General features: G+C 40.1%; 1 protein-coding gene across 4 annotated transcripts; it reads right to left on the reverse strand.

Annotated features, from left to right (window-relative positions):
- Positions 1-9,842: 9,842 nt before the first annotated feature.
- Positions 9,843-25,989, reverse strand: RAP2C (RAP2C, member of RAS oncogene family). Of its 4 annotated transcripts, XM_061178583.1 has the most exons (5): positions 24,626-24,989; positions 23,660-23,744; positions 23,378-23,538; positions 20,567-20,882; positions 9,843-12,341 (listed from the first exon to the last, which is right to left on the reverse strand). In XM_061178583.1, the coding sequence occupies exons 3-4, from the start codon at positions 23,450-23,452 to the stop codon at positions 20,604-20,606; spliced, it is 354 nt and encodes a 117-aa protein (XP_061034566.1). In that variant the 5' UTR covers positions 23,453-23,538; positions 23,660-23,744; positions 24,626-24,989; the 3' UTR covers positions 9,843-12,341; positions 20,567-20,603. The 4 variants fall into 4 exon arrangements, with proteins under 4 accessions (XP_061034566.1, XP_061034563.1, XP_061034565.1 ...); XM_061178580.1 differs by lacking the exon at positions 24,626-24,989 and adding an exon at positions 25,786-25,989 and having other exon boundaries at positions 23,378-24,192; XM_061178582.1 differs by having other exon boundaries at positions 23,378-24,192; positions 24,626-24,711.
- Positions 25,990-26,994: the final 1,005 nt, after the last annotated feature.

A 26,994-nucleotide genomic window follows, 5' to 3' on the forward strand; every position in this document is an offset into this window, starting at 1 on the left:
GACCTTAAGAAATTTTGAGAACTTTTACATTAAATGATACTGGCAAATATTAAAAACAAGCAACAATAATTAGTCCCATTGTAAATTCATGTCATGGGAGCTCAGCTAGTTCCTTAATGTCACTTAGTGATACTTTTTACTCTTTACTGTTATTAAAAGTTCAGGGATTGGGGAAATATGAGGGAAAAAAGACTCACAAAATTATATTTGGGGTTGATTCTTTCACTTACAGATGCTTCTTAAGGCATAGTGGATATTCATCTAGGCAGAGTAGAACAGAAAGAACTTGGAATTAGGAGGCCCAAGGTCTAGCTCCATCTCTGCCTAAAACTAGTAGTGTGTCTTTAGGTAAGTCACCTAACTGTTTCTAAGCCTCAGTTTCTTCATCTGTAAATAGAGATGATAGTATCTCCCAAAGTTTTTTAAGGGTCAAAAATTGTAACAAACATATGTGAAAGTGTTTTGTACATACCTAAACTACAGACCCCATGTTGCTAAGGAGAAACGGCTGAATTCTCAAAAGTGTGGCGTTTCTTTTCCTGAGACGAATTGAGAAAAAGGGTCAACAGGGCAAAGTCCTGGAAGCAATACGAAGTGGACAGAGAATTCATAATTAGCAATTGATTCAACATGTTTTGCTGTAAACATACTCCTGGAAATATTTTGAAAATCTTCAGCTGTTAATCTCCAGGCACTGAGCTGGGCCAAACAGGGAGGGGCCTTGGGCGGAATGATGAAATCCAGGATGTGTCTTTTTGGCCCCCCTCACCCATCCCCAGCCCCACACTCCACGCCTGTACCCAGTGTCCCCTGCTGGCAAAGTCAGAAAGTATCTCACCCTGCAGCAATGTGGGAGCATGGAACAGCCTGAGGGCAGAGAGGGGCTGAAAGAAGGCAAGCAATCCTTCCTGCCAATTCCCCCTCCCTTGGCCTCTTGCCAAAAAGAAGTCATGTCTCCACCTGGCTCTCTCTCCCTCCCTGTCAATTTCCTTTCTACCAGGGAGCTTTGCAGTTTCTTAAGGAACTCTTGAAGACCTATAATTTTTCCAGACCCCAGTGAAAGAATTTTTCACGGTGTCATTCTAGGCACTGCGACCAGCAGTGTGTAGAAGCAATACCTCCTCAGCACATTAAAAATCCAGCTCAATATTTGCTTTCCAGTCTTCCTGCTCTGAAGATCAGCCTTGGTGACAGAAAAGAGAGCTACAAGCCTTGAACGTTCTAGTCAAACATTCTCTTCCCACAATCATGAGTCACCAGGGTGGTTGGCTTAGCTAATAAATAAATATTGAAGCACTGGCTTCTTGTTGAATCCTTGTAGTTAATAATTCTTCAAAAATAGATAATCCTCAGTAGTGTCACATAGCAAATATACTTGAGATCATGGTATAGTGCAGTGGTGTTCCATGTAGGGTGCACACTGGAATCTGCCGAGGGAGGGGATTATTGGAATCAACTAGGACCCAACTCCAGGGAGTATGATTCATTTGCTCAGAGGGTAAGTGATGGGTGGGGTGGGCAGGGCATTAGTATAGTCTAAAAACTCTCCAGGTGAAACAGTCTAGCAGTTCCTTAAATGATTAAATATAGAGTTGCCATATGACCAGCGATTCCACTCCCAGGCATATACCTAAGAGTAGTGAAAACATATATCCACACAAACACTTGTACATGAATGGTTTATAGCAGCACTATTCATAAAAGCCAAAAGGTGAAAACAACCCAATGCCAATCAATGGATGAAGAGATAAACAAAATGTGGTATATCCATAAAATGGAATATTATTCAGCCATAAAAAAGGAATGGAGGACAAATATATGCTACAATCTGGATGAAACTTGAAAACATTATGCTAAGTGACAGAAGCCAGTCACAAAGGTCCAAATATTATATGATTCCATTCATATGAAAGTCCAGCACAGGGAAACCTATAAAGACAGCAGATAGATGAGTGGCTGCTTAGGGCTGGGGGTGGAGGATGGAGGAATGGCAGGGTGATAGCTAATGAGTATGGGATTTCTTTTTGAGGTAATGAAGATGTTCTAAAATTGACTGTGGTCAGGGTTGCACATATATGTGAATATATTAAAGTCATTGAAATGAGTGAACTGTACGGTGTGAATTATATCTCAGTAAAGTTGTTTAAAAGAGAGAGAGAGAAAATAAAATACTACCCGGGTGATTTTAATGTGCAGCTGAGGTTGAGAACCACTGGTATAGTTGAAGGAGCATGCAATTGAAGTTAGACAGACCGGAACAAAATGACTGTGTCATTAGGTGACCCAGCTGTGGTTCTCTGAGCTTCATTTTCCTCATCTGGAGAATGAGGCTAATAATTTCTGTCTCATAGGCTTGGAAGGAGGATTTAGTGTGGAAAACAAATGAAAGTATGTATGTGTAGCATCTGACACTTAGCAAGCCAGCACCCTATTAAAGGAAGCTGTTGCCATCATTGGTTTTCTTTTCTGCCTGAAGGCTCAGAAGGACAGCATTAGAAATATCAGTTCTCACTGCACGAGCTGGGGGAAGGCAAACTGAAGAGTGGAGGGGACCAAGCCAAATGCATTATCTGAATGTACACTCAATAAATGTCCTCTGTGCTGTTAATAATTTTTTTGGCCCTGTCACAAAGCCCACATTCTTCCCATGAGTAAGACTGCAGTGTCATTGTTCACGAAGGAGATGGGTTGCTTCTTTTTTGCCTTTAGAGTTGATGGAAGACCAGCACAGGCCCACAGTGGGATCTACTGACTTTCATAATATATCTGCTGTCAAATCTACCACTGTAGGGAATTCCCTGGCTGTCCAGTGGTTAGGACTTCACGCTTCCACTGCAGGGGGCCCAGGTTTGATCCCTGGTCTGGAAACTAAGATCCTGCAAGCCACATGGCACAGCCAAAAAAAAAAAAAACTACCACTGTAATATGTCTCTCAGATCCCCTCACTTATATCCATTTCCACTGTCATTACCTTAGGTCTCTAACACCTCTCGCCTAATGACTGCAACATCCTCCTTAACCGTCTCTAACCCTTTCCCCTCCTACTTCTCCTCTATACCTCAGTTCCAGCCATCTTGGTGAAGCACCATTCTGATGGAATTTTTTATTTAAAGACTTTTCACTGGCTTCAAGCCTTTCAAGAGTTGCTGCTATATGACAGTTCTGTTAATAGTATCATAGTCCATGCAGTTGAGTTCAGTTCAACAAATCTTTATTGATCGTCTGCTTTGTGATAGGTTGTGGAATAACTAGTAAACAAGACACAGTCCTTTCCCTATCAGAGTTTACCTTCTTGAAAAGGGAGGCAAACAAGCAATTTCGACGTATGTGTAGGAGATAGGCAAAGAAGAAGAGGCAAGGGGTTTCAGATGGAAGAAAGAGAGTGAGCAAGGGCATGAGAGTATATGCAGGAAACTACAAAGCCACAGGATATTAAAGGGAAAGGTGTGAGGACAGAGTGGGGGAAACAAGGATGGACAAATAGGCAGGGGCCAGGTTACCCTAAGAAGTTTGGACTCAGTCTGATAGTGATAAGGAGCCCTTGGGGAGCTTTTGGCTAGGGGGAGATACAGGATTATATTTGCATTTGTAAAAGATCACTCCGGCTGCTTTGTAAAGGAAAGACTATAGTGGGTCAGGACCGGAGGCAGGGGAAGCTATACGGAAGCTAGATTATTTATGACTGTCCAATTACCCAAGCTAGAAACTACTTAGTTTCTATTCCCCCTCTTCATCATAACCAATAATCACATCAAGTCCTGTCAGTTCTACCGCCAAAATTGACTTAATCACTCAGCATTTATTGAATCCTTCTATGCATCAAATGCTGGGCTTGATGACAAAGGATCCATTTCTCTCCTAAGAGAAGCTGATTGTCTTTGGGGGGGAGACAGATATGTAAATGGATAAATCTGAAATAAATGTGATAAGTACTCACTGGGCGCTGTCAAGGCAGGAAGAGGAAGAGAGAAACAAATGAATGTCTCTGCCTGAGGGCAATGAGACAGAAATCAGGGATCCGCGGAGATGAGGTATGAGTTACGTCCTGAAAGATGAGTAGAATTCTCTAGAGGGAGGAGATTTGGGGAGAGTGTACTGCACATAATGGGAATAGCTCCTGCAAAGGCATGGAAATGTGAATGAACAGGGCTTGTCTGGGAACCAGCAAGAAGTTTGGGGTCATGGGGACTGGAGATTAGGTTACGAAAGGAGGCATAGAACAAGATGAGGTTAGAGAGGTAGGCCAAGTTGGAATGTGAACTCCCTTGTTTAGGGCAGTGGATCCTGGAGAGTCATGAGAGAATTTTAAGCTGAAGAATGTGATATGAGCAGATTTGTGACTCGAGTCCCTATCTTAGGCCATATTAATTTATCACCATCTCTTCATTTTTTGAAGAGATCCTGATTTTGCCCTGTTAGGGCACTTGTTCTTTCTCGTTTATATGATTGCAGTGGTCTAACAGGTCTCCCTGCCCCAGAATCCCCTTCCAATTTATCCTCCACTTTGGCATCTTTCTAAAACACCTATCCATTCCTGCCATTGTCCTGCTGCAGCCTGCCAGCGGCTCCCCATCGCTGCCAGGAAAAACCTTTAAATGCCCAGTACGGCACGCAAGACCCTTGTAATCCAGCCTGTGCTGCTTTCCAGCCTCATCTGTCATCCCTCCTTCCCATCCTTTTTCCAGCCTGCCCCTTTTGCTATCCTTGTTAACTAGAGGACTCCCAAGACCGCCAGGCACATTTGGGGCTCCACATCTCTTCTCATTCTCCTCCCACAAAGTCTATCTGAAATGCCCTTACTGCAAACTTCTCCTTAGCTTTCAAGAACCAACTCGTAAGGCAAGTTCTTTCGACCTTCCCTTGACCCCCGACAGGGAGAACAAACCCCACTTCCAGTTACTTTCACTCTAAGCATCTTTGCCGCAAGCATTTTTGCCATTTAACTAATTTCCTGTAAGGCAATTTTGCCCTGAAAGATTAAAAACACTGGTTGACAGTTTTTGGTTTGACAGTTTGGTTCCAACTAGTTGAAATGCATTTCCTCCAATTAGTGATGTTACTGATGGCTTTATGGAGCTGACAGATGATGGGTGATAATTTGCACCGAGTTAGTTTCTTATTTTGAAACACACTGTATTGGAGGAGAAAGAGGCCAAGGGCCTCAAAGGCGCAGACTTGAACCTGAATTTCCCGTAGAACTTTGGGATGTCTATCAAGGGACACGTGACAACATGCCAAGAACACACAACAGTGTAGAGGCTTTCACAACACAATACAGAGCTCTGTTTTGTTTTGTTTTTGTTTTTAATATTTATTTATTTATTTGGCTGCGCCAGGTCTTAGCTGTGGCATGCAGGATCTTCGTTGCAGCATGCGGGATCTTTAGTTGCAGCATGCGAACTCTTAGTTGCAGCATGTGGGATCCAGTTCCCTGACCAAGGATCGAACCCAGGCCCCCAGAATTGGGAGCGTGGAGTCTTAGCCACTGGACCACCAGGGAAGTCCCCAGAGCTCTGTTATGGATATGCATCCTAGCATTTGAAAATTGATACCTCTCTTAATGAAGGAAGACATTTTAGCAAAAAAGAAAAAGTGCGATGCCAAAAGAGGAGCGGAATCAACAAGTTAAGTAAAAGGAAAAAATACTATGAACAGAAGACTTGGAAGACAAGTACTTATGTACAACCCACAAAATAAAATCAGTTATTTTTGTAGCATTGCCGTGAATCTACACACATTTAAAATGCATTCTTGTATTTTGTATTTCGCAATAGTCTTTTTAATTTTGTTATTCATTTTTCATGCTTTATTATGTTGTCTTTAATGTCCCTCTTTTATTTTTCATTATTTTATCTTTTAGGGCAAAACTGCCTACAGCCAATTAGTTATGTGGTGAGAATGTGGTCCTTTTAATTTTGTTATTTATTTTTCATGTTTCATTATGTCCTTCTCAATGTCCCTCTTTTATTTTTCGTTATTTTATCTTTTATGGCAAAATTATCTTACGGCCAGTTAGTTATGTAGCAAAAATGTTTGTGGCAAAAATGCTTATGGCAAAGATGCTTATGATGAAAATACTGGATACACAAATCCTTTCCCTTCTCTGGGCTCCCTGGCATCTGGTACATGCTGATATTAGAGCATACAGCATATTGCCTCATAATTATTGCTCGCAGGGCTGTCTCCCAGGCTGGAATGTAAGCTCCACCAGAGGATAAGGTCATATCACATTCCTCTTATAAACTCAGCTCATAGCACAGTGCCTGGCATATACATAGAAGCTCAGTTAAATGAAGTTAAATAAAGGTGTTGATTTTCTTGTCCCTTTTTTGTCTGGAATAGTTATCTTCCCCACCAAGCAACTATTTACTGTCAAATGGATATCACTCTTTTCTGGGCCGGATTTCCATTCCTAGGTCACTGAAAATATTCTTTTTAGCCAGCTGGAGAGCCAAAGGCCTGCAGCTCAGACTTCTCTTGGGTTAGAGAACAAGGCTTTCGATTGCCATGCCATAGTGGTCAGAAGACTCAAGCATCCACCAGACTCAGCTTGTAACCAAGCAGCATGATAAAGCCTTGCATCTGCCATTTAAATGTCCACCCCCCCCCAATTTACTTCTATATATTTTGGGGCCTGAGCAAAGGGCCAAAACACTTGTAGAGATATCTCGGGGGCATGGCATAATGTCTATGCTTTGGTTGGGATTTTTCTAAGGGTAACCATGCAAGTGTTCAAAAGAGGGACTGCAGGAAACCAGAAAAAACGGTGCCCACTGGTATAAGGGATTCCTGAGGCTCCCTCCTAAACAAAGAACCCCCAAACTGGGATTTACTGAAGGGTCAGAACCCCCAGAGATCCTTACATTTCTTAACTATAGACTTCACACCTGTCCACTTTCAAGGTCCAAGGAAAAGTTCAGATGGGCTTAAGCCCCTCGCTCCCTCACATCCCCCTTCCAAACTTTAAAGCTTACAGCAGCTGGTAGGCGCTTCAAACTACTAAGTCCAGGGCATTCTCTGAGGCTTACAGCATGAGTAAAAGTATCTAGAGCCTCAGGAGCCAATTCCTGGAGGGCTTTCTGGGGCATCTGGGAGTCTCTGGTTACACGGCAGACTGCACAGATCATTGATATTGAAGCACATACATGGGACTAACATCTGGGGGATAACCTGACATTGGTTTAAGGCCAACCTGAAAATGTCTCCAACTACTGGTGTCAAAGGATTTGGAGACTGAATCTTGGTGTTGGGGGAACCAGAGTAAAAAATCTTTACTTCCATTAGTTTTATTACTCATAAAACTATCTTATGGAAAGAAGGGAGGGGGCAGGGTAGGAGTTTGGTTACATGGGGTACAAGTTAATTGGTAGGTACGATGAAGGAATGGGGACAAGGATTAAAGGAAAGGCCAAGGAGATGACTGTAGGGGTGTAGGTGGGGAATCGCCTGAGATTTTGCAGAGAGAATAGGAATTATTGCCTCATTAAGGGGAAATACTTGAGAGGTTGGGGGACCCAATATGAACATTTCTCTGACTTGTCTAAGAATGAGGCTGGGACAGGTCTGGGTCAGCTTTGAAATCTACTGGAGAGGAAATCCAGGCATAAGCAGCAAATACTCTTTCTTGACTGTATTCTCCTCCCTAGATTCTGGGGGAATTTAATCTTAGACTCAAGGCCCTTCCGTCCATATTTACAGTATGCCTGTATGGACCATCTCTTTATGGTATACATTTCTCTTGAAAGTGAGTTTAGAAACAATTACTCCTCTCATAAACAAAAACAGAAAGCAAAACAAAGGAGCAAAAGAAAAATCAACTTACTGCTGCAGAGGATGAAGGCAGGTGGAGGAAGAAAATGCATTTCCCATACTACCTGCTATAAATGAAAACGACCAGTAGGAAATGGCAGGGTTACAGTTTTCTAAAGAGTGAACACCCATCTGCCATACTGGTTCTGTGATTGTAATTTCGTAAAATATTTATTGAGCACCTATAACACACTAGAGGTAAGAAGTGACTTAGGCAAGGCCCTACCTTCAAGGAGCTCACAGTCTATGGGAGAAAACTTATGAATGGGTCCTGTACAATGACAGGACCACTGAGTCTGTGAATGGGGCAGCCTGGGCCATAGAGAGTAATGCCTAAGCACTGAAGTAGGTCTGTTTGCTGACAAAGGATGTGTCTGGGATCAACTGCACTTCTGGTCCTCCATTCAAACGCTAAGTTTAGGTAGAAAAAGGGTGCAGCTGAGCTCTGCAATGGATTCAGGATACAGCTGCTAAATCTAACTATAGTTCTTTTGGCTCTGCTAACTGGGCTGGATTCTGCCTGGCGGCCAAAGACTGCCAAATCCTGATTTAAGACATTGACTTTCCAAAGAAAAATAGCTATAATGAAAATAGCTTATGTCTTACATAAACTCTTAGCAATATAACAAACACATTACCTTTAAATAGGACCCATAGTATTTTGTTACATATGAACTGTCACACTGACTCAAAACAGTTATTTCTTGCTGTGTCTTTTGTGTTGTTTCCATGAGCTTTATAATTTTAACAACAGCACATATTTGACACTACCCAATGATGAATTAATTTTAAGGCTTGTCCCAAAGTACCCTCCTCAACATTTTAATCATTTGACTTTGTCTTTATGATCTTAAGTCACAACTTTCCTGAGCTTTGGTTTCATCAACAACAAATTGGGGACAATAAAGTCCAAAACACCAGATAGCTGTAAGGTTCAAATGAGATAAATATATGTGAAAGCAGGAGCCTATCTGAAAAACTGTCCCTGTTTTAAATCTGAACGAGAAGTTTTACAGCCTTGGATATTGACCCACGCAAGCTGCTATGTCCTGGAGGATGAATCTTCTCCCCAGATGAGAACATGAAAAGGGCAGAAAAGGTGAAGATATAAAGGTGACCTGGCTGTGACAGAGTACCCTACTGATATGGCTCATCAGGCATCTACCCTACTCCATCCTCTCTCTCTGTTATTCACTTGGTTAAAAATGTTGACCTTGCTGGATGAGGGATGCTATTCCTTCAGTAGAAAAAAAGGGGGAGGGCTCTGAAGCCATGAGAGCCTTCCTTGTAGAAAAGGGCTTTTGGACTTGAAGGACAGCATCTAGTATGGCATATATGGGGTATTTAGAGCGCAACTAAAGACTGATAATCGATGGTAATAAACAACAAAATATCTTCTGTATGTTATGACACAGGTATATAAATCTGCCCATTTTTACAATTTAAAAAATCCAGTTCATAATATATTTGGACAGACAGAACTGTCCAACTTCAAAGAAAACATGTGGCTCTAAAAAACATTGAGATTAAAACATCTATTCAGTTCAACAATTTTAAAACACTAGGTTAAGCAGTGAATTAAAGTGATTGGCAAAACCTTTCACTGGATAAAACAAAGTGATAACTGTGTTGAATTTTCTTAATTCATTATTTCAGAATTTAATTATATTGCTTAATATCATCTGAAAAGTCCTACACATGGACAATTCCCAGCCAACAGATTTGTAGCTGGGCCACTTTCTCCATTTGGGACAAGTCATATACATTATACTTTTTTACCCATTATTTCTAATTTCTAATTTATTTATAAGTTATTCAATTGATTAAATATTACATTTTAGGATATATCTCAGTTTTTCCCCCTATATGCCAGAATGGTGACTAAGGACACAAGTGAATGTTTAACTTGTTTAAACATGTACTGCAATACACATTATCATTTTGATAAAAAGTAATGACTTTGAGTTATGAGATTTACAAGTTAGCAAATAACAAGTAGTAATACACCAAATAATTCAAGAAAACAACCTCAGTAATACAGATGTCTATTTTATTAAAAAAGTTACAAACAGGTGGACTGCAGGGTCGTCTTACAAAATGACAAGAATGAAATCTATTGGAAAAATTTTACTTTTACAAATCTTTATAGGTCACTGTTCAATGTTTGTACTTGTTATTCGAGATTTTTTACCTTTCATTGATAAAGTTACAGTACATTAGATCCATGATAATAGGTTACATAATTTTATTTGCAGAGCCCTACTGCAGTGATTTGAACAACTCCTAAACAGATGCCATAGTAAAGACGAGACATATATTGCATTTAATATTAATTTATTATCCTAATAAGCAACTTGACATGCAATCTATTGAGGAAGCTAAAATAACTTTTGGTCCCTTTTCTTAAAATGTGCTGGAGAAACCACCTTTAAATCACTTTCCCCTGATTCCTGTGATCCTAAGTGAATTCAAGTTAAACTTGCTGCTGAGGTCAGTGACAGAGAGAGCGAGAGAGAGCAAGAGAATAAGAACTATCCATAGGAAAGAAACACTGTATTAAAAAAAAATCCATCTGCAGAAAATTTAAATCATTATGAATTATTTGATTCCTTTAGAATTTCACAAAGCTAATAAAGATGAACCACAATCACTTAACCTACTTTGAACTGAGTGTTTGGTTTTAAGTTTGGTGTTAAAGTGCAAACTTAAATTAGGTATTCATTTCAAGCAGTTTATAAATAAGAAACAAAGTTTCAATTGCCTCCACCCTTACAATCTCACCATAAAATTCAAAATCTAAAATCAAGAGTTCACTGTGAGGGAATTTGATCAGGAATCAAATGCAACACGATTTTAAAAAAGGAAATCAAAGTTTAATTAATTTCTACGCAATAATTAATGGTCATGCTGACCAATAAATCACATGAATGTAGATAACACTTTATTTGAACATCACACACAATATAAATTTAAAATTGCCACACCCTTCCAAAAACCATCACTGCATATATTAGAGCTTTCCTTGACAAAGTTATTGAGCTATTATTATAGATCAAAAGTATAGTTTTGGTTTTTTTTGTTTTGTTTTATTTAGAAGCATGTTCAAATGACTAAAGCTGGGCTCCTAAAATCGAGAACTTTGGTGCAGTAGGTGAGCTGCAGTTACTAACTTCTGCAAATTAAAAGCACACAACTAAAACCAAATAAAAACCCAACAACAAAATACTGTCAAACTTACAAAATTTTTAAGTCATTGCTAGAAAAAGCGCTCATCATGATGTTAAAACTGAACCACAAGATTACTCTTTATAAGTTTTCTTTCTGCTTCTATACCTGTGTTACTGTTAAAATGTTCAAGTATTCAGACAAAATGTGCTGATTAGGTAAACAACATGGAAGGCAATGGCTATTAGAAGCACATTTGCAAAAAAACAAAAACAAAAACAAAACGCCCAGAGACTTGGCGCTATCCTCCCTCCTGTTACACAGATTTTTGTCTCTACTACAAACATGCTTCTTGAGAAATAACTAAAAAGCAATTGTGATAGTGCAAGAAAACTTTAACAAATATTGCTTTAAACTATTACTCAGAAAGACAAATATTAAGAACTAGAAACTGTATATGATTTTATTTGAATTTAATTTTACATGTGCAGAAGTCTACTAGATGTCAATTACAAGCCTGACAGGCAAAGCTGAGCTATCTCTGTTTAGGTATACAATTAATTTACCATGGATACAATATCCCTCTTCAAAGGCATTGCTAAGTAGGTCATAACTAAATTTAGAACTTCACAGAAAGGAAAATGTTACTGCTGCAATTTGATGCTGTAAATGAGATTAACACATGTGAAAACCTAATGGAATCAAATGCTTAACTCTTCAGCTAAATGCTCTACAGTCAATTTCAAATATCAATTGTAACTTTCAGAACATTTTAATTACAAAAACACATCACAAACTGCATTTGAAGAAAAGGGATATTCCATCCATACAGGTAAAATGTGATCTTTAGTTTCTTTTTACAACACTGCCACACGTAAACAAAGGCTCAAAGTATTAACCAACCATTTAAAGGAGAAAGATTTTACAAATAGAATGAAGCACTGGTGCGAGGTAATATACAGAAGTAACCATTTGTTTAAGGCTCAATTTTTTCTCCATTATAACTTTCTTTTAAAAGGCATTGAGTAGGTAATACTGAGTTTGAGTATTTAATAAATACAAGTTGAGAAACTGATTAAAGAAATCAATTAAAATATTAAAAATTAATTCTTGCATATTAGCCATCAATAAGAACTTAGAAAGCTACAAAAGGACTGATTGATAAAGAACAGATTTTAAACATATGGTAAACGTGCTAAGCATTCCTGTTTAAGGTCAATGGATCTTGAAGGCCAAAGACCTTATGCACTTAATTAGATGTATGGCAACATGCTGTAATAGAGACAGGTTTACCAAGGCTCAGTTCTGCAACCCAGGTTGTAAAGTTCTCCAAAGCAGCATCTGTGCAAATTTCCTCTGAGTTTTATCTGCAATTAAGATTAAAATGTCATTAAAATGTAGAAATACAGATTACAGTTTAAAATGAAAACACTGACAACAGATCTCTATACACATGCAAGTGGTACCAGAATCGTAAAGTGGAATTTCACTGTGTTCCCCATACATTTAAGCAAAAATAATTTTCTGTGGTCATTAAAAGAATCATTAAATTTTAGCAACACTATAATGATGCATTGGATGTAATATACTGTAACTTTTATTTTTAAAAATATTATATTTTATAAAGTATACAATATTAAAAATGTTATTACGTGTTTAAAAGATCTTACAGTGTAAAAGTGGCAAATGTTACGTCTACTTTGAATTTGATCTCTTCATGTTTTTAATGGGAAATAGTATTAGAATTAAATGTATACTGATTATGAACTAACTTGACAATATACAAAACTTCAAAAGTTAGGGGTTTTTTGAGATTTTAAAATAAGAAAATGTAATTCAATCATGGTCTAGCTATCAAGCATCTACTAGGTACCCCGACTTGGGTTAGATGCTAGGTGACAGCAGTAGTTCAAATTTCCCACTCTGGTCTGCCCTCTTCAGTACATCCTCCCAACCATAAAAGCTTCTCCTATGATTGAGATTTCTCAGTCTCTGCTCTTAGAATTGGTAGACTTCCGCCCTCCTAATTAATACCAGGGGGAAAAAAATCTATCATTCAGACACAATGTCTTTTAAATATGCTGGATCACCAAAGTGCTTCTAGGGGAATGGAATTACATTTTTTAGTGTAAAAGATTAAAATTGTTAAATAAAGCCAGAAACAAAGAGTAGAATAGCAACTATGAAACAATGCCAAGTGAAACCAACTTAAGATCATCTTAGGGCTCTACCAATGTTTATACATGCAAAATTTTAATTTCATTTGACAGCTACACATCTATTAGTGTTCAAAGAGCCTGAGAGAACTCTTTATTAGCAGCTATATCATAAAAATGATTAGTTTTAAAGAACGTCTCTCCACTCATTATTATTGAAATTCTGCCACCTAAACACATTAGGAAAAACAGAACAAAAGTTTGCCTCTTTAGAAATTATTAAAGAAAATTTTTTCTTCCAATTAAAATTGAGACTTTCTTTGCATTAATGGAAGGTGTTAATTAGGACACTGGTTATTTAAGCTTGGGCAAGTCCAGTTTCCTAATCATTAAAATAAGGATAAAAATTCTTTCCTGACAGGGTTGTGGTAAACATCACATAAGGTACTATGTGAAAGCACCTTACATGTCAAATGTCAGGTAACTTTTTCATTTCTCAACTATGTTATAAATTTCTAGAAGACCAGGATTATGCCTTTGATATCCAAATTAAAGACCTTTATATTTTTATTTTTTAGCCTCATTTCAATTTTTATACCTATTTGAACATAACAGTATTTCATTATATATTCAGTTCATTGTGAGGACTCTTTTTCAGATCAGACTTTCATCAATTAATATGAATTAGTAAGTTGACTATAAATTTTAACCTACATTTTTCAAAATAAACAATTATAAAGAGCTTAGGATTTCCAAATATGAATATGTCTCTTAAATAGGGAAGACTTGGATGATTTAATAGTTCAGGCATTCTCTGAAATCAAATTGAGGAAGTAGTAATTATTTCTAGCCAAAATAAACATTAAGAATACATACCAGCTTATTAACCATAATCTACATTAAATAAAACGTGATAAATGCATTATTTCCCACCCTCTAAAAACCTGGTTAATACTTGGTCTATCCACACTCCACAGGATGACAATACTCCAGTGAAATCAAGAGACATAGATAAATCCCAGGTCAGATTCAACAGTATTAATATGAGGCATACCATTAAACAAAGTATTAATACCAACTACTTTTCAAGAGAGTAATAAATTTTAATTCTCTGCAGTAATAAATCCTGAGGCAAAAGCTTGCATTAAGCCAAAAGTACAGTCTCTCAGATTAGAAGTTCACTGAATGCAAAATGTAAATGTTACTGCTCCACACTGTGAAAGCAAAATTTTCAGTGTACTAACAACTCTTATTCATTTAAAAAACATTCCAGAAGTTTTAAAGGCAGCTGGTCAAAGTCATACTTTTTAACTCCCAGGATATCACATCCAGACACACTGCAAAAGTATAACATGCTACTTGTGAGATAGAACACAAGTGATCCTTGTCCTGACTCTCAAGTTTCCAGCAAGACACCCAACAAATCTGAACTCTGGAAGCTTCTGCTCAAATTCTTGCTTAACTGGTTTCACTTTTCCACTTTTTTCTAATTAGATTTTGTTAGGAAAGAATAAAAAAAAAATCCCAAACAACAGTCCAAACCTTTCGCTCAGGAAATTATGAAATAGGGTCTCCCAAGTGGGGTAAATTGGTACACGAGAGTACCAAACACAGAACTGAAAGAACAAAGATCATTATTTATGTCAGCGTGAAGAAAAAGGGAGACTCTTGATTCAAGACTAGCACATCATTTCACGTGGCAGCAGAATGCCTGGGATATTAACAAAGGCTCCTAAAAGGCTTAGCAGTTTATGAATGCCTTTCTAGCTTAGCTGGATTTAGCATTTCTAAATTCAATGGTATTTACTAGCATTCTTTTTAGCAAATATAAATGTGCAATCATAATCAATTTTAACTTTTTCCAGTTTTATACATATGATATTCTGGGGCTTAACCAAAGGAACTTTTTAAAAAATAAATTTCGTTTCACATTTTTTACATGGCATTTTCATATCCAAGTTAAATATTAATTATATTAGCAAAGCACTAGGCTAGAATTCTGTTGATAGAGTTTATGTTTTTTGTCAAATATCTTGCTTGTCTCTCCACTGTAATTTGCATAACACTCATGAAGCTTATTAGGGGGTGGAGTGAGAGAACTAGGATCATTAAAAGTGCTCATCTGTCACCCATTAAACAGACAGCAGAAGCTGAACCTACGGCATAGAATCCTCAAATGGAAGGTGAACCGTGCTTTAAGGAGAACATGCACACTAAATGTTTACAGTAAACCCAGGGTAAAAAGGAAAAGCTATTTTTCTTACGTCCTAGACCTAAAATCTCTAAGTTTAAATTAATATGATGGGGGGCTTCCCTGGTGGCGCAGTGGTTGACAATCCGCCTGCTAATGCAGGGGACACGGGTTCAAGCCCTGGTCTGGGAAGATCCCTCATGCCGCGGAGCAACTGGGCCCGTGAGCCACAACTACCGAGCCTGCGCGTCTGGAGCCTGTGCTCCGCAACAGGAGAGGCCGCGACAGTGAGAGGCCCGCACACCGCGATGAAGAGTGGCCCCCGCTTGCCGCAACTGGAGAAAGCCCTCGCACAGAAACGAAGACCCAACACAGCCAAAAATAAAATTAATTAATTAATTTTAAAAAAATTAATATGATGAATTCAATTCTGAGATCTCAAACAGTATGATCATGCCCACTGATAATAAGCAGCAGTGTGAGCCCAATGATCTGATCCCAGCTGCTAGCTTTGAATTAAACCAGGTAGGGCACTGCTTCCCTCAACTCTAAATTGCTTTTTCTGAATCCCATATTCCTAAGACTGTGGCTAATCAAAGGAATTTGGGAGTATGTTTTTAGTAGGATAAGTTTTTCCAACAGCTGACAGGATTTAAGTTTTTCTTGGTGATATTATCTTCTGGATTTTAGAATTCCACTGAGAAGTACTCCCACGAGGAGAATCTTTCCTGAAGTATGGCTAGAATACTTCCTCAGTGGCAATTCTCCAACTCCATGATGCAATTTTTGTTAATTCTACTGATGGCTCATTCTAAGCTAGAGAGGTAACAGAGTAAAAGTGAATGGCTCAAATGCATTTTATTCTGCAATAAAAGCCTAATCATGAGGTTAAAAGGAAGCAGTTAAAGTGGGAACAGATATACAAAGAGTCATTCTAATCACAGACACCTCCACACCCAGAGCAGGTCTAACTAGGCACCTATCCACCCTGAACAGTCCCAAACCATGAACCTTGTGGGGGTCAGTGAAGGTCTGGGAGAATTAGTGGGCAGAAAGGACAAGGCAACTCTGTTCTTCCCTTTTCCCCCAGGTCCACTGCAGATCTATATGGTACACGCTACCCCAAGGAATGCTTTCTCCTCCACTCAGGGCCGCTGTGTCACAGGCTCCATTCTGGCTCACTATGTGAACTGGATGACAAACGAGCATTTAAAGTAAGCTATTTTCTCCAAAGTGATAAGCAAGATAGGGCAGGGGGGAAAAAAGGATCTATCTAAACTGTAACTTCAACAATAGAATTCCACCCCAGTGTTTTACTGATATGATTAATATTTAACTTGGATATGAAAATGCCAGCATTTTAAAGTACAAAATGTGATTTAATTTTCATGATTTCCCCCTCACATCTGCTAAATCCCCAGCATATCATATCTAATTAAAAGCTGGAAAAAAAGATTAGAAACAATTCTGATTCCACATATTTATTTATTAAAAAAAACCTGAAAATGCTAATCAATTCCACTGTGTTTAGAAATAGTAAGGCCAGCTAGACTAAAATGACATTCATAGATGGTTCAGCCTTTCAGGAGCCTTTGTTAACATCCCGGGCATTCTGCCGCCACGTGAAATGATGTACTAGTCTTGAATCAAGAATCTCCCTTTTTCTTCGGGCTGACATATATAATGAACTGAGGCTGACATAAATAATGATCTTTGTTCTTTCAGTTTGATTCCCGGTGTTTGGTACTCTTATGCACCACTTACTCTCGTTGAGAGAACCCGTTCATAATACACGGAGAAAAATAGGATAAAATCCTGCAGGAGACCTTCAAGCTGTAGTAAAGAACACCTTCTTTTATTCCTGTTTTTTTTTTTTAAAAAAAATAATAATTTCTGTCAATACTGGACTGAGATACAGGAATCCTTGAAAAAATAATCTTTAAAAAAATTCTATTTGCCAAAAGAGTATTTACCAAATGATCACATTTAAGGAATAACTTTACTGTACTTCTCACCTTTCAGGGAATTAACAGAATATTTTTAGGATATTATTTTGTTTCTTTCTGGCATTCCCTCTGTTTGGAAATCACCTCTACCCCTCCCCCCATCCACTCAAATCCTACCCATTCTTCAAGGCCTGACTCAAATGCTACTGCTCCCCAGTTCCTCTAAATCAGTGGCTCTTAACCAGGGGCAATTTTGCCCCCCAGGAGACACCTGGCGATGTCTGGAAATATGACTGTTCATCACAACAGAGGGGCGGGGGGAATGCTCTTGGCATCTAGTAGGTAGAGGCTAGGGATGCTGCTAAACGCTCTGCAATGCACAGGATGCTCCCTACGGCAAAGAGTCCTGAATGTTGAGAACCTGCTCTAGCTGAACGTGGTCTCTCCTTTCCCTGAAACCCCAGAGCACTGTGATTTACTTCTTTTATAGTATTGTGAGATTATTAACAAAACACTCATCATTCTCAACGACAGTATCTCACAACAGCCAAATGTCAACTATTTACACCAATACAGAGGAACGATGATACAGTTAATAAAACCAAGACAGGGCTGCAACACTGACCTGGGTTTCTATTATACTTCTGCTGCACAGTAAATGAAGTCCTTCAAAGCAGTTGATGGCAGGCTCCTCAGGTCAGTAAGGAAACCAGCCACGAAAGCAGTGCATAGGGAATCTGGCATTGCTTCCAAACTTACAGTAAGATTACTGCCAGTGGGAGGGTGAAAGGTGAGGAAACAATCCTGGGAGCCATGCAGATAAACAGGTGTTGGGCAACAGACTGGTGACTCAAATTGAAGGGTGGTAAGAAATAAATGTGAGGAATTACCAGCAGTACTGCTTAGAGCATTAATATATTTTCCCTTTCAATTAAGAGAAACCAACTTACAACAATCACAGTTCTTCTGACTTACTTGAGTCTTACTATCTCTAACTTGGACAAGGTACTCTTCTAAATATTAAGGACAAACATTTCCCAAATCACCTTTATTTGTCAAAGTTTGATCTTCAATCTAAATCTGGGACTGATAGACTTCAGAGCTCTATGACTCAAGCTACAGGACTCAGAATCCATCACCTATTTTTTCAAATAAATAGTAAGCAAGCACAACCACAAACTCTGTGGACCTCCAATTACAGACACCTGTGCCCATCAGTTCAATTTTATTTGATAGCAAAAAAAACCCACTGCATATAGTGTGCTTTGTTCTAAAAGATCTTGGTCAGGGGACTCCCTATGACATTTTCAGAAATCCAGCTGATTACATATTTTATTTCAAGACTCACACCTTCAATTGTGTATTCTGCTTATAAAAACCAAACAAAAACTACACAGGCAACTTAACCCATTATTATAAAAATGAGCAATTATTGTTATTAATATTTTCTGATTTCAGTACCTTAGTTTACAAAAAATATAAACATAGTTTCCTTGAGATATTAAAAAGTCTACTTAATCATTCTTGTAGGTAACCAAACAGATTAAAAGTAATTTAGATCACAAAAGCTGCAAAATGAAATAAACTCAGAAATAACTCAGAATAAGAAATCTTTAAAAATAGCTTTAGACATTACTCATTTGCCAATTTGACTAAGACAGTGGCCCTCTACATGTGAGACCAATTTTATTCAGTTTCCTTCCTATAGCTGTCTACATTAATGACGGAAAAAAACTGGGAACATTTTGCAGGAGCTGGTTAATTTTTTATAAAGATGATAAAACTAAAATGCATACACTTACGTCATTTGCCTGGTTAAAAGTGTCAGATAGAGAAGTAGAGCATAATGGTAAAGATGCGACACCACACAGAACTTGCTCAAACTTGAAGCTGGCTTACAATTTAAGAAGAGACATTGTGGTATCAAGAACCCTGGACTCAATCACCTACATAGGCCTGTTCCTGCCTCAAAAAACTATATTGCAAGCGTGATGCTATCAACAAAACATATGCTGGGCTACAGTCTGCACAGTGACACTGTATGATAACAGATGGAGCTAGGTATAAGACAATAAATGTGTTTTCATCTCATTCTGGTATGCTCAAAAACTGATGAGTGAAAGCATTTTGAATAAAGCACTGTTGTCATCCTTCATTTTCAAAGATGACACTAGCTGACAGAAGATCTTGTCTGAAAAGATAAATTAGGGACTGTTAGTCTTTTCTCCAGGGAGCACATATAAAGCCAGACCTTTGATTAGGAATCATCTCTGCGATCTGAAATGACTGTTGCCATTTGCAACACTGCCTCTTAGACTTGAGGTCAGTCTTGGCTCAAAACAATCAATTCCATTCCTGATATTGTCAGGCTAGTCTGGCATTTTCTGTGGTTTCTCAGTCACCCAGGATATTTGTTGTCTTATCTTATAATCTAAGTATTATTGTCTAAGTGAGACTACCTGCCCAATTACAATCTAGATTAAAAGATCATGACATGAATAAAATAATCTCATTTTAAATGCTCAGTAAGTTTTATATAACCTTACTTTTCCAAAAATGCAGTCATTAAAAAAACCTTTATTAAGTTTTTTAGCCCAATGAAAGGTTTGAAGATTTTACTATTGTTCTTATTAACTCCATTATTTATTAAACTGAATACATATTTTCCTAGGCTTGGGACTGTCCGTTCTAAACACATCACAGATGATTTCACCAGATTCTCATCTGGACCATATATTCATAATGAAGTCAAGGTACATTGTGGCGCTGTAATTTATTATTATCAGAGGTCACTTAAGTCCCTCCAGTGCAAGGTACAGATGAACTTGATTAAATAATCATCCTGTAAATCTAGCACTTGGGTGATTAGTAAATTGATGATTTCCATTACAGCAGCTCTCCAGCCCGGGATAGAAAAGCAAAGAAAACACAAAACTAATCATCTTCTCAAATTATTACTGGATGCTCTCCCATGCATTTTGGATGCTACATCACCAAAACAGGGAAAAGGTGTATCATTCTTTAACTTACCCCACCCCAAAGGAATGTTACCAGAGAGAGAAGAACAGTAAGTCGCTTTAAAAAACAGATCTTGGTGATGGGAATACAGGCAATTTCTTACCTTCATTTTACTAATCTGTATTTTTTTCGATTTTCTACATTGAATGTTGACTATTTTGCGCTAAGGGAAATATTATTTTAAAAATAAAGAAATTTAAGGTAGCACAATGTGTATTATTAGTATTACCCAGCTTTTTGTTCCACTTGACCAAAAACATAAGGTTCCATCAACAACTAACCTGCTCGGTATGGCCATGATTGAGGTTATCTTTTTTTTTACTGGACAACGCAAGTTGTACAACACTGATCTTGCTTCTCGGGCAGGGAAGAATAGTTCATTTGCCTGACGATCTCGGCAAAAAGTTCATCCACCATTGATTTACTTTTTGCCGATGTCTCCATGAAAGGACAGCCCCATTCTTGAGCCAGAGCTCTGCCTTCTGAAGACATAACCTCTCTTTCTGGTTCCAGATCCACTTTATTTCCTACTAGGATCAGTGGGACTTTTTCATATCTCTTCACTCTGACAATCTGATCTCTCATTGGCTTGATATCCTATGTAAACAGTCACAAAGAGAAAGGAAAAAAATTATGCTATTTGCATAACCATAAAAGAAATATTGCAATATTGCAAGAAGTCATCCTTCAGTAAGTAGAGAAAGCTGAATCCAAAATAAAACCACACACTCAAATAGAGAAAATGTCATTTTCTCCATTGAAGTAGGAACTAGATAATTTCCACAGACCCTACCTGCTGGATTTCTGTCAAGAATATAAAATGTAGGTTGCACACTAACTTTAGGGCTCATTTAATCACTTCTTTCCCTTAGTCGATACTGATGCAAAAAGCAAATTCCCAAATATGATGAATCCATTTGTACAAAAGGGTGTCTGGCCATGTCCTTAAACCTGCCGGCTTGTCATCACTCCTGATAACACCTGTTATCCTAGCACAGGATGGCAGCATCTATGCATTCCTAGCCATTTAGCAAGAGCGCTTGAGAGAAAGTGTTTTAGGTGGGAACAAAAACACTGCTTTGTGTCTAGAAGACCAAAGTTAAAAACAGATTCACACACTTCAATGTTTCATTTTAAATGTAACGGTATGCCTTTATCCTCAAAGTACACTTCAATGTTAGAAATTACTGTACACTAGTGAGCAGCTCCTGGGAGGGACAATGCAGGGGGGAGACTGGGCGGGAAGAAGTCAAACTTTCCTTTGCCTATGTTCGGGTTTACAACTTGAATTTTCTCCCACATGTATTACTTTTTCTAAGTAATTACAATTAATTACAAAAGATAAGAGCCTTAACAATTCTCTAGGAGGGTGAACTTCGGGGGGGCGGGTAGTACTGATTTAAGACATGTTATAGATTTAATACTAACATTACAGTTTTTTGGATTTTTTGGTAACTTAAAAGATTTGACTTAAATATAACACGTGTTTAATTTGAATAGTTACAGAGCACAGTATTCACTTGCAGGATGAAGGAAAAACAAGGGACTGAAAATTTACAAAAACATACAGTTATTTGACATTTGTAACAATTTTGTTTGATCACGTATCAATTCAGTCTTCTAGGTTAAGCTTCTTTTCCCTGTGTCCTTATGGAAACACAAGTTCAGCTGAGATTCCAAATTTACGGCATTTGGGCTTAAAAGAGTTTAAGTCTCCATTGAAATAATGGCAGTTTTTCACTCTCTATTTATGTGTATAAAAGAAGTAGCTATAATGGATATCTTATGAAAAACCCTTCAAAAGACTGCCAGCCTCAAGAGAGTCAGCTAACAGAATAACAAATGTCCCAAGGATCCTTTAGAAAGAAAACGCCTGTCAAATAGCACCTTTGGCACATTGGTACTTTCTGGTGAAAAATGCTTTTATAATAGTAATGCTTTGGAATTTAAGCCTACATAAAATGAACTTTAGTTTGGTCACAATAACTTTGTTTCATTTACCCACAACTTATTATCTTTAAAAGAAAAAAAAAATCCTGAAGTTGCTATATCTGGTTACTGGAAAAGCTCACTATAGTACTTTAAGTTAAAATACTACGAAAAGTGGAATTAGCACATTGGCTTGGCTAAAGCACTTAATGTCTCTTAAGTAAGCAACATTAGTGCATACCTTTAAATGCAGAAAAAAATATCCATTTCCTAAATCAATGGAGGTCAATATAACGGGTCAATATGAGGTTATTTATTTTCAAGGAATAAATAGCAACATTTATTGCATCTCTTAAAATAATGTTAAACCTCCAGTCTGTCTTCCAGTGAAGGACACGACAGATTTTCCGAAGAAATTGGACCACCTCCAGTTCGGCCACCGGCCGGGGGTTAGAAATCTGCACTTGTTCAGTGTTCCCAGTTCCACATATTTTCTATAAATATTGTCAATGTTATCAGAAACGATTTGGATGAACTGCAAAAAAGGAGAGTCATTCTAGATTTTTGTTCGCTATTAATTCTAGGTACTAGTCTTTTCAATTAGTAACTTCCCTTCACACGCCCCAAGTAAGTAAAATGCCTAGAAGGCAGGTCTTGAGTTCTTCATCTTGCAGCACTAAGATTTATAAATCTGGCTGAGAGACTTGGCTGAGAACAGAGAGGGGGAGGGGGGAAGCAGACGCAGAGGCGTTATCTGTGCAACAGATAATCGGCTCCAAATAATTTTCCTTCTGAAGCGCTCTATTTGCCCGAGATTATCTTTTAAATGTTGTTTTGTTGAGTACATTAACCAAGACTTGTTGACTTGAACAAGCAACTTCAGAAGGCTATATAGTCCAGGCTAAATATACACAAGCTGACATTTCTTTTTCACTTCTCTTTCACTTAAAAATAACTTTAAAACATTTGTTGACGGTTGAGACTTTAGTCCTCTCTACAGAAACAACTCGATACTTTTCCGTGCCAGGAGTAACCTCAAAAATGCGCCATGTCTAACTTTCAAAAGCAAAACACAGTCATTTACGCACGGTGCAAGCAAACCAGAAGTAAATGTAGGATTACCACACCCCCTTCTAACAAATTACAAGACTTGGTTTGGTTACCTGAAAAGACTGTTGATTAACCAGACTATAAACCAGGATGAAACCTTGGCCGTTTTTGATGTAGAGATCTCTCATGGAGGCAAACTGCTCAGTTCCTGCGGTGTCCAGAATTTCCAGCACGGAGGGGGAAGAGTCCACTTCGATCTCTTTGCGGTAGAAATCTTCAATGGTGGGGTCATATTTCTCAATGAAAGTCCCAGTGACAAACTGCACAGTCAGGGCAGATTTGCCAACCCCTCCGCTCCCTAACACCACTACCTTGTATTCCCTCATGAGTCTCACCTTCCCCAACTCCTACCAGAGGGAGGGAAAAATTACACCCCGCTCGCTGCGGCGCGGCTCTGGGAGGCGGAAGGTGGGCGGAAATCTGCGAACCCGGGAGGAGAGTGCAGAGCAGCCGAGGGCCCAACGAGGGAAGAAGAGGAAGTTAAAGGAGGGGGAGGGGAAAGAGCGAAGTGTCGGGGTGGGTGGGGATGGGATGGTAATGCCCTTCCTATAGGAACTGAAGCCCAGGCAGGGGGCGTGGGGAGAGGGCGAGCCCGGAGCAGCCCGGAGTCGGGGGGAGGCGAGGCGCGCCCCCCGGAGGGAAGGGGTGGGCGCCGCAGGACCGACGGGGGCTCCCGCGGGAAGGCGGGCGTCGGAGGAGCCCGCGGCCGGGGGCTGCCCCGTACCCCTCCCCCGCCCTTCACACAAAGGGGCCCAGGGACCCCGCTTCCTGCTCGCGCCGCCGAGCCGGCCCGGGCCTGTGTGCTCTGCTCCAGTCTCTGCTGCCCGGACGGGTCTCTGGGCCGCGGCTCCCGCGGGCGTCGTCCGGCCTGTGATGGGGCGGGGAGAGGGCGCGCGTTACCCGCCGGACCCCCGCCCGCCCCAGCCGGGCAGCCCGGCCGGCCGCCTCCCCTCCCCTCCCCTCCCACCGGACCCGGCCACCGCCGCCAACACCGCCGCCGCTTACCCTGCCGTCCGCACCCGCCCGGCCGCCCGGGAGGCTCTGTCACGCCAAGGCCATGGCCATCGGCCGGCTCCTTGGTCTCACCGCCGCCCCTGCGCTGCGGCTCGCAGAGGGAAAAGGGGCGGGGGCCGTCCGGCGGCGGCGGCCGCTGGGACTCCAGGCGAACCCACCTCTTTTTTTTTTCTCACCCCCCCACCCCCCCCACCGCACACACCCGGAAGGGTTTCCCTGACACACTGGTTGAGGTGCCCCAGTTCCCCGAGACTGGACGGGATCACTTCCGGTGGGGAAAGTCCCACCTCTCCGGGGCGAGCCGGGTGGCGCTGGGGCCGCGCCCTGCTGGGCGAGACGGCCAGGGGACGGTTTCGGGTCGGGGCTACGGCCTTGGCGAAGGGCCTCTCCCAGAACCTCCGGCGTCCTCCCTTTTTCCGCCCGGCTGCCCGCAGCTGCTGTTCCTGCTGCCGATGCTGCGGACAGTCCCACCCCGACCTCGCGGAAGCCCCTCCGCGTCTCAGCTGCCCCCGGCCCGGCCTGAGGACTCGATCCGCTCTTGGCGGATCTAACGACCCGGAGAACGCCAAACATCTCCGGACTAGACGCGGAAGGGAAAATAAAACAGCCAAGAAAGTTGATTCTCTTTGCTGGTATTCCTTCCACTTGACATTTTTCGAAGAAACGCGTGCAAATTAGCCTTCGACTTCGCTAATGGTTCTGATTTCCTCTGTGGTGTGTTTTATTTAGCCGCGCCTGACAAATAATTAAACACACACACGGTACTTTTATCATCTGGCAAATCTGCCTTGTCTCCATCAGCAAATGCCAAAGTCATTCCTTTCTTTCTTATCACCAGGATCGAAAAACAACAGGATTAGAAGTAGACTTTACGGTACTCTAACTCAGCTTTGCCCCATTTTTGATTCCAACCGCTACGCAGCAGGGAAGCCTTGATTGAAAATTGTTTAGGCCAGCAGACTAACTTCTTTTAATCTTTTCATTATCTGCAGGCACAGCAATTTGCATGGCTGGCTCTTCCAAGTTAAAGTTTGTTTTAACGGCTATCCTTCATAGTCTTTGAAATTCAGAAGCAAAGGACTCGGGTTAAACACACTAAGTTTCTATTTTTAGATAAAATTGGTACTTCTTACATATCTTTCCCTCTGCTAACTTTCTATTTGTAAACTTTGTGTCAGATCCACAGAGCCCCAGGGTCCCAGAAGCCTAGGTTATCTTTTAGGCATGTCACTCCCTTTTTGATTCAGGCATGCACCCAGAAACCTGAGTCAGTGGCCAGTCGAGTTAAGTTGACCCCAAATCCCCTTACTTGTAAGCCCTAATGGCTGAACTGTATAAATAGGGATTTATTACCAAACCCAAATTGTTAGACATTAGACAACAGACAAATTACAGTCGTGTGAAGTCCCACTGTGTCTCTCCCTGAGTACTCCCCAATGTCACTTACAGTATCCAAAGGACAGTTTAGCTCAATTTCTCCTCAGCCTAGGGTTGGTGTCGTCTGTCCCGCGAAGTCTCCGGCTCTGGCTCCAGCTGGCCTGAGTCCCGCCTGATATCTGAGGCACTGCCCTCTGCTGGAAGAGGTTTGGTCTATGAATTATGGGTCTCCTCGTAGGTCACTGCTCCTTCCACACGTGCTGTTGCCTGATTTGGAGCTCTGCTGCCCATCTCCCTGGCTAGCTGTCTCCAGACTGTCTGGGGGAATCCACAGGCCTGCACCAGCCCTGCTTGTAACTGAGTCTGGAAATTCCTCTTCTGATCCAGCAATCAGTGCTGAGCAATTGTAGCAAGTCTCTGCTGTTACTAAACTGGCAAAACAGGGTGCCCTTCTTGTTGGGGTGGTCCCACCTGTTAGCGACTCTAATGTGAATGTGTTGGCCAAAGTATTTTGGAGAGAATTCTTCGTTTCTCCCCGCAGGGAAACACACTCCTACCCTCGGTACAGAGTCCGATTGGGTCACTCTCATCGACTACAGAGTAGACAAATGTCACACAGTCTGAAGATCCTTCTAAACTTTCTTAGGAATGGTATTCATTACAGCAGCGTCTAGGAAAGTCAACAATTGGAAGTAACTTAAACGTCCTTCAATAGATGATTTAAAAAATAATGTGTACATACACACACACACACATTCACAAAATAAGATACCGTGCAGCTATTAAAAAGAGAAAAGTAGATTTTTAAGTGCTGATATGAAAAGATGGCCAAGATATATTGTAAGGATGAAAAAAAAAGCAATATACTGAACAAATATATAGTTGCTCCCATCGATGTAAAATATGTGGGAGTGTGTGCAATATATAGTTATATAGCCATTATAATCTGAAACAGTCATTAATTATCAGTGAGGGGTATTATGAAAGGACTTTCATTTCTCCATATCATTTTAATTTTAAAACAGTGATCAGGTATTATTGGGGAAAAAGGGAATAAATATAATTTTATAATATTTTAAAGGAGAAAAAAATTCGTTGATCATCCCCTCCTCAGGGAAAAAGAAAAACACCAATATCCTGACTGTCTAGGGGTCAGTGGACAGGTCTGCCCAATTTAATTCCCTCCTGCTCATCCTCTCCTCCCCAAACATCTCTATACTTAGAAAAGTATTTTCACATACATTACCTCATTAGACTCCAGTTGTTTGCCAGTTCACTC

Source organism: Eubalaena glacialis, chromosome X, assembly GCF_028564815.1.
Source record: "Eubalaena glacialis isolate mEubGla1 chromosome X, mEubGla1.1.hap2.+ XY, whole genome shotgun sequence".
Classification (NCBI taxonomy): Eukaryota; Metazoa; Chordata; class Mammalia; order Artiodactyla; family Balaenidae; genus Eubalaena; species Eubalaena glacialis.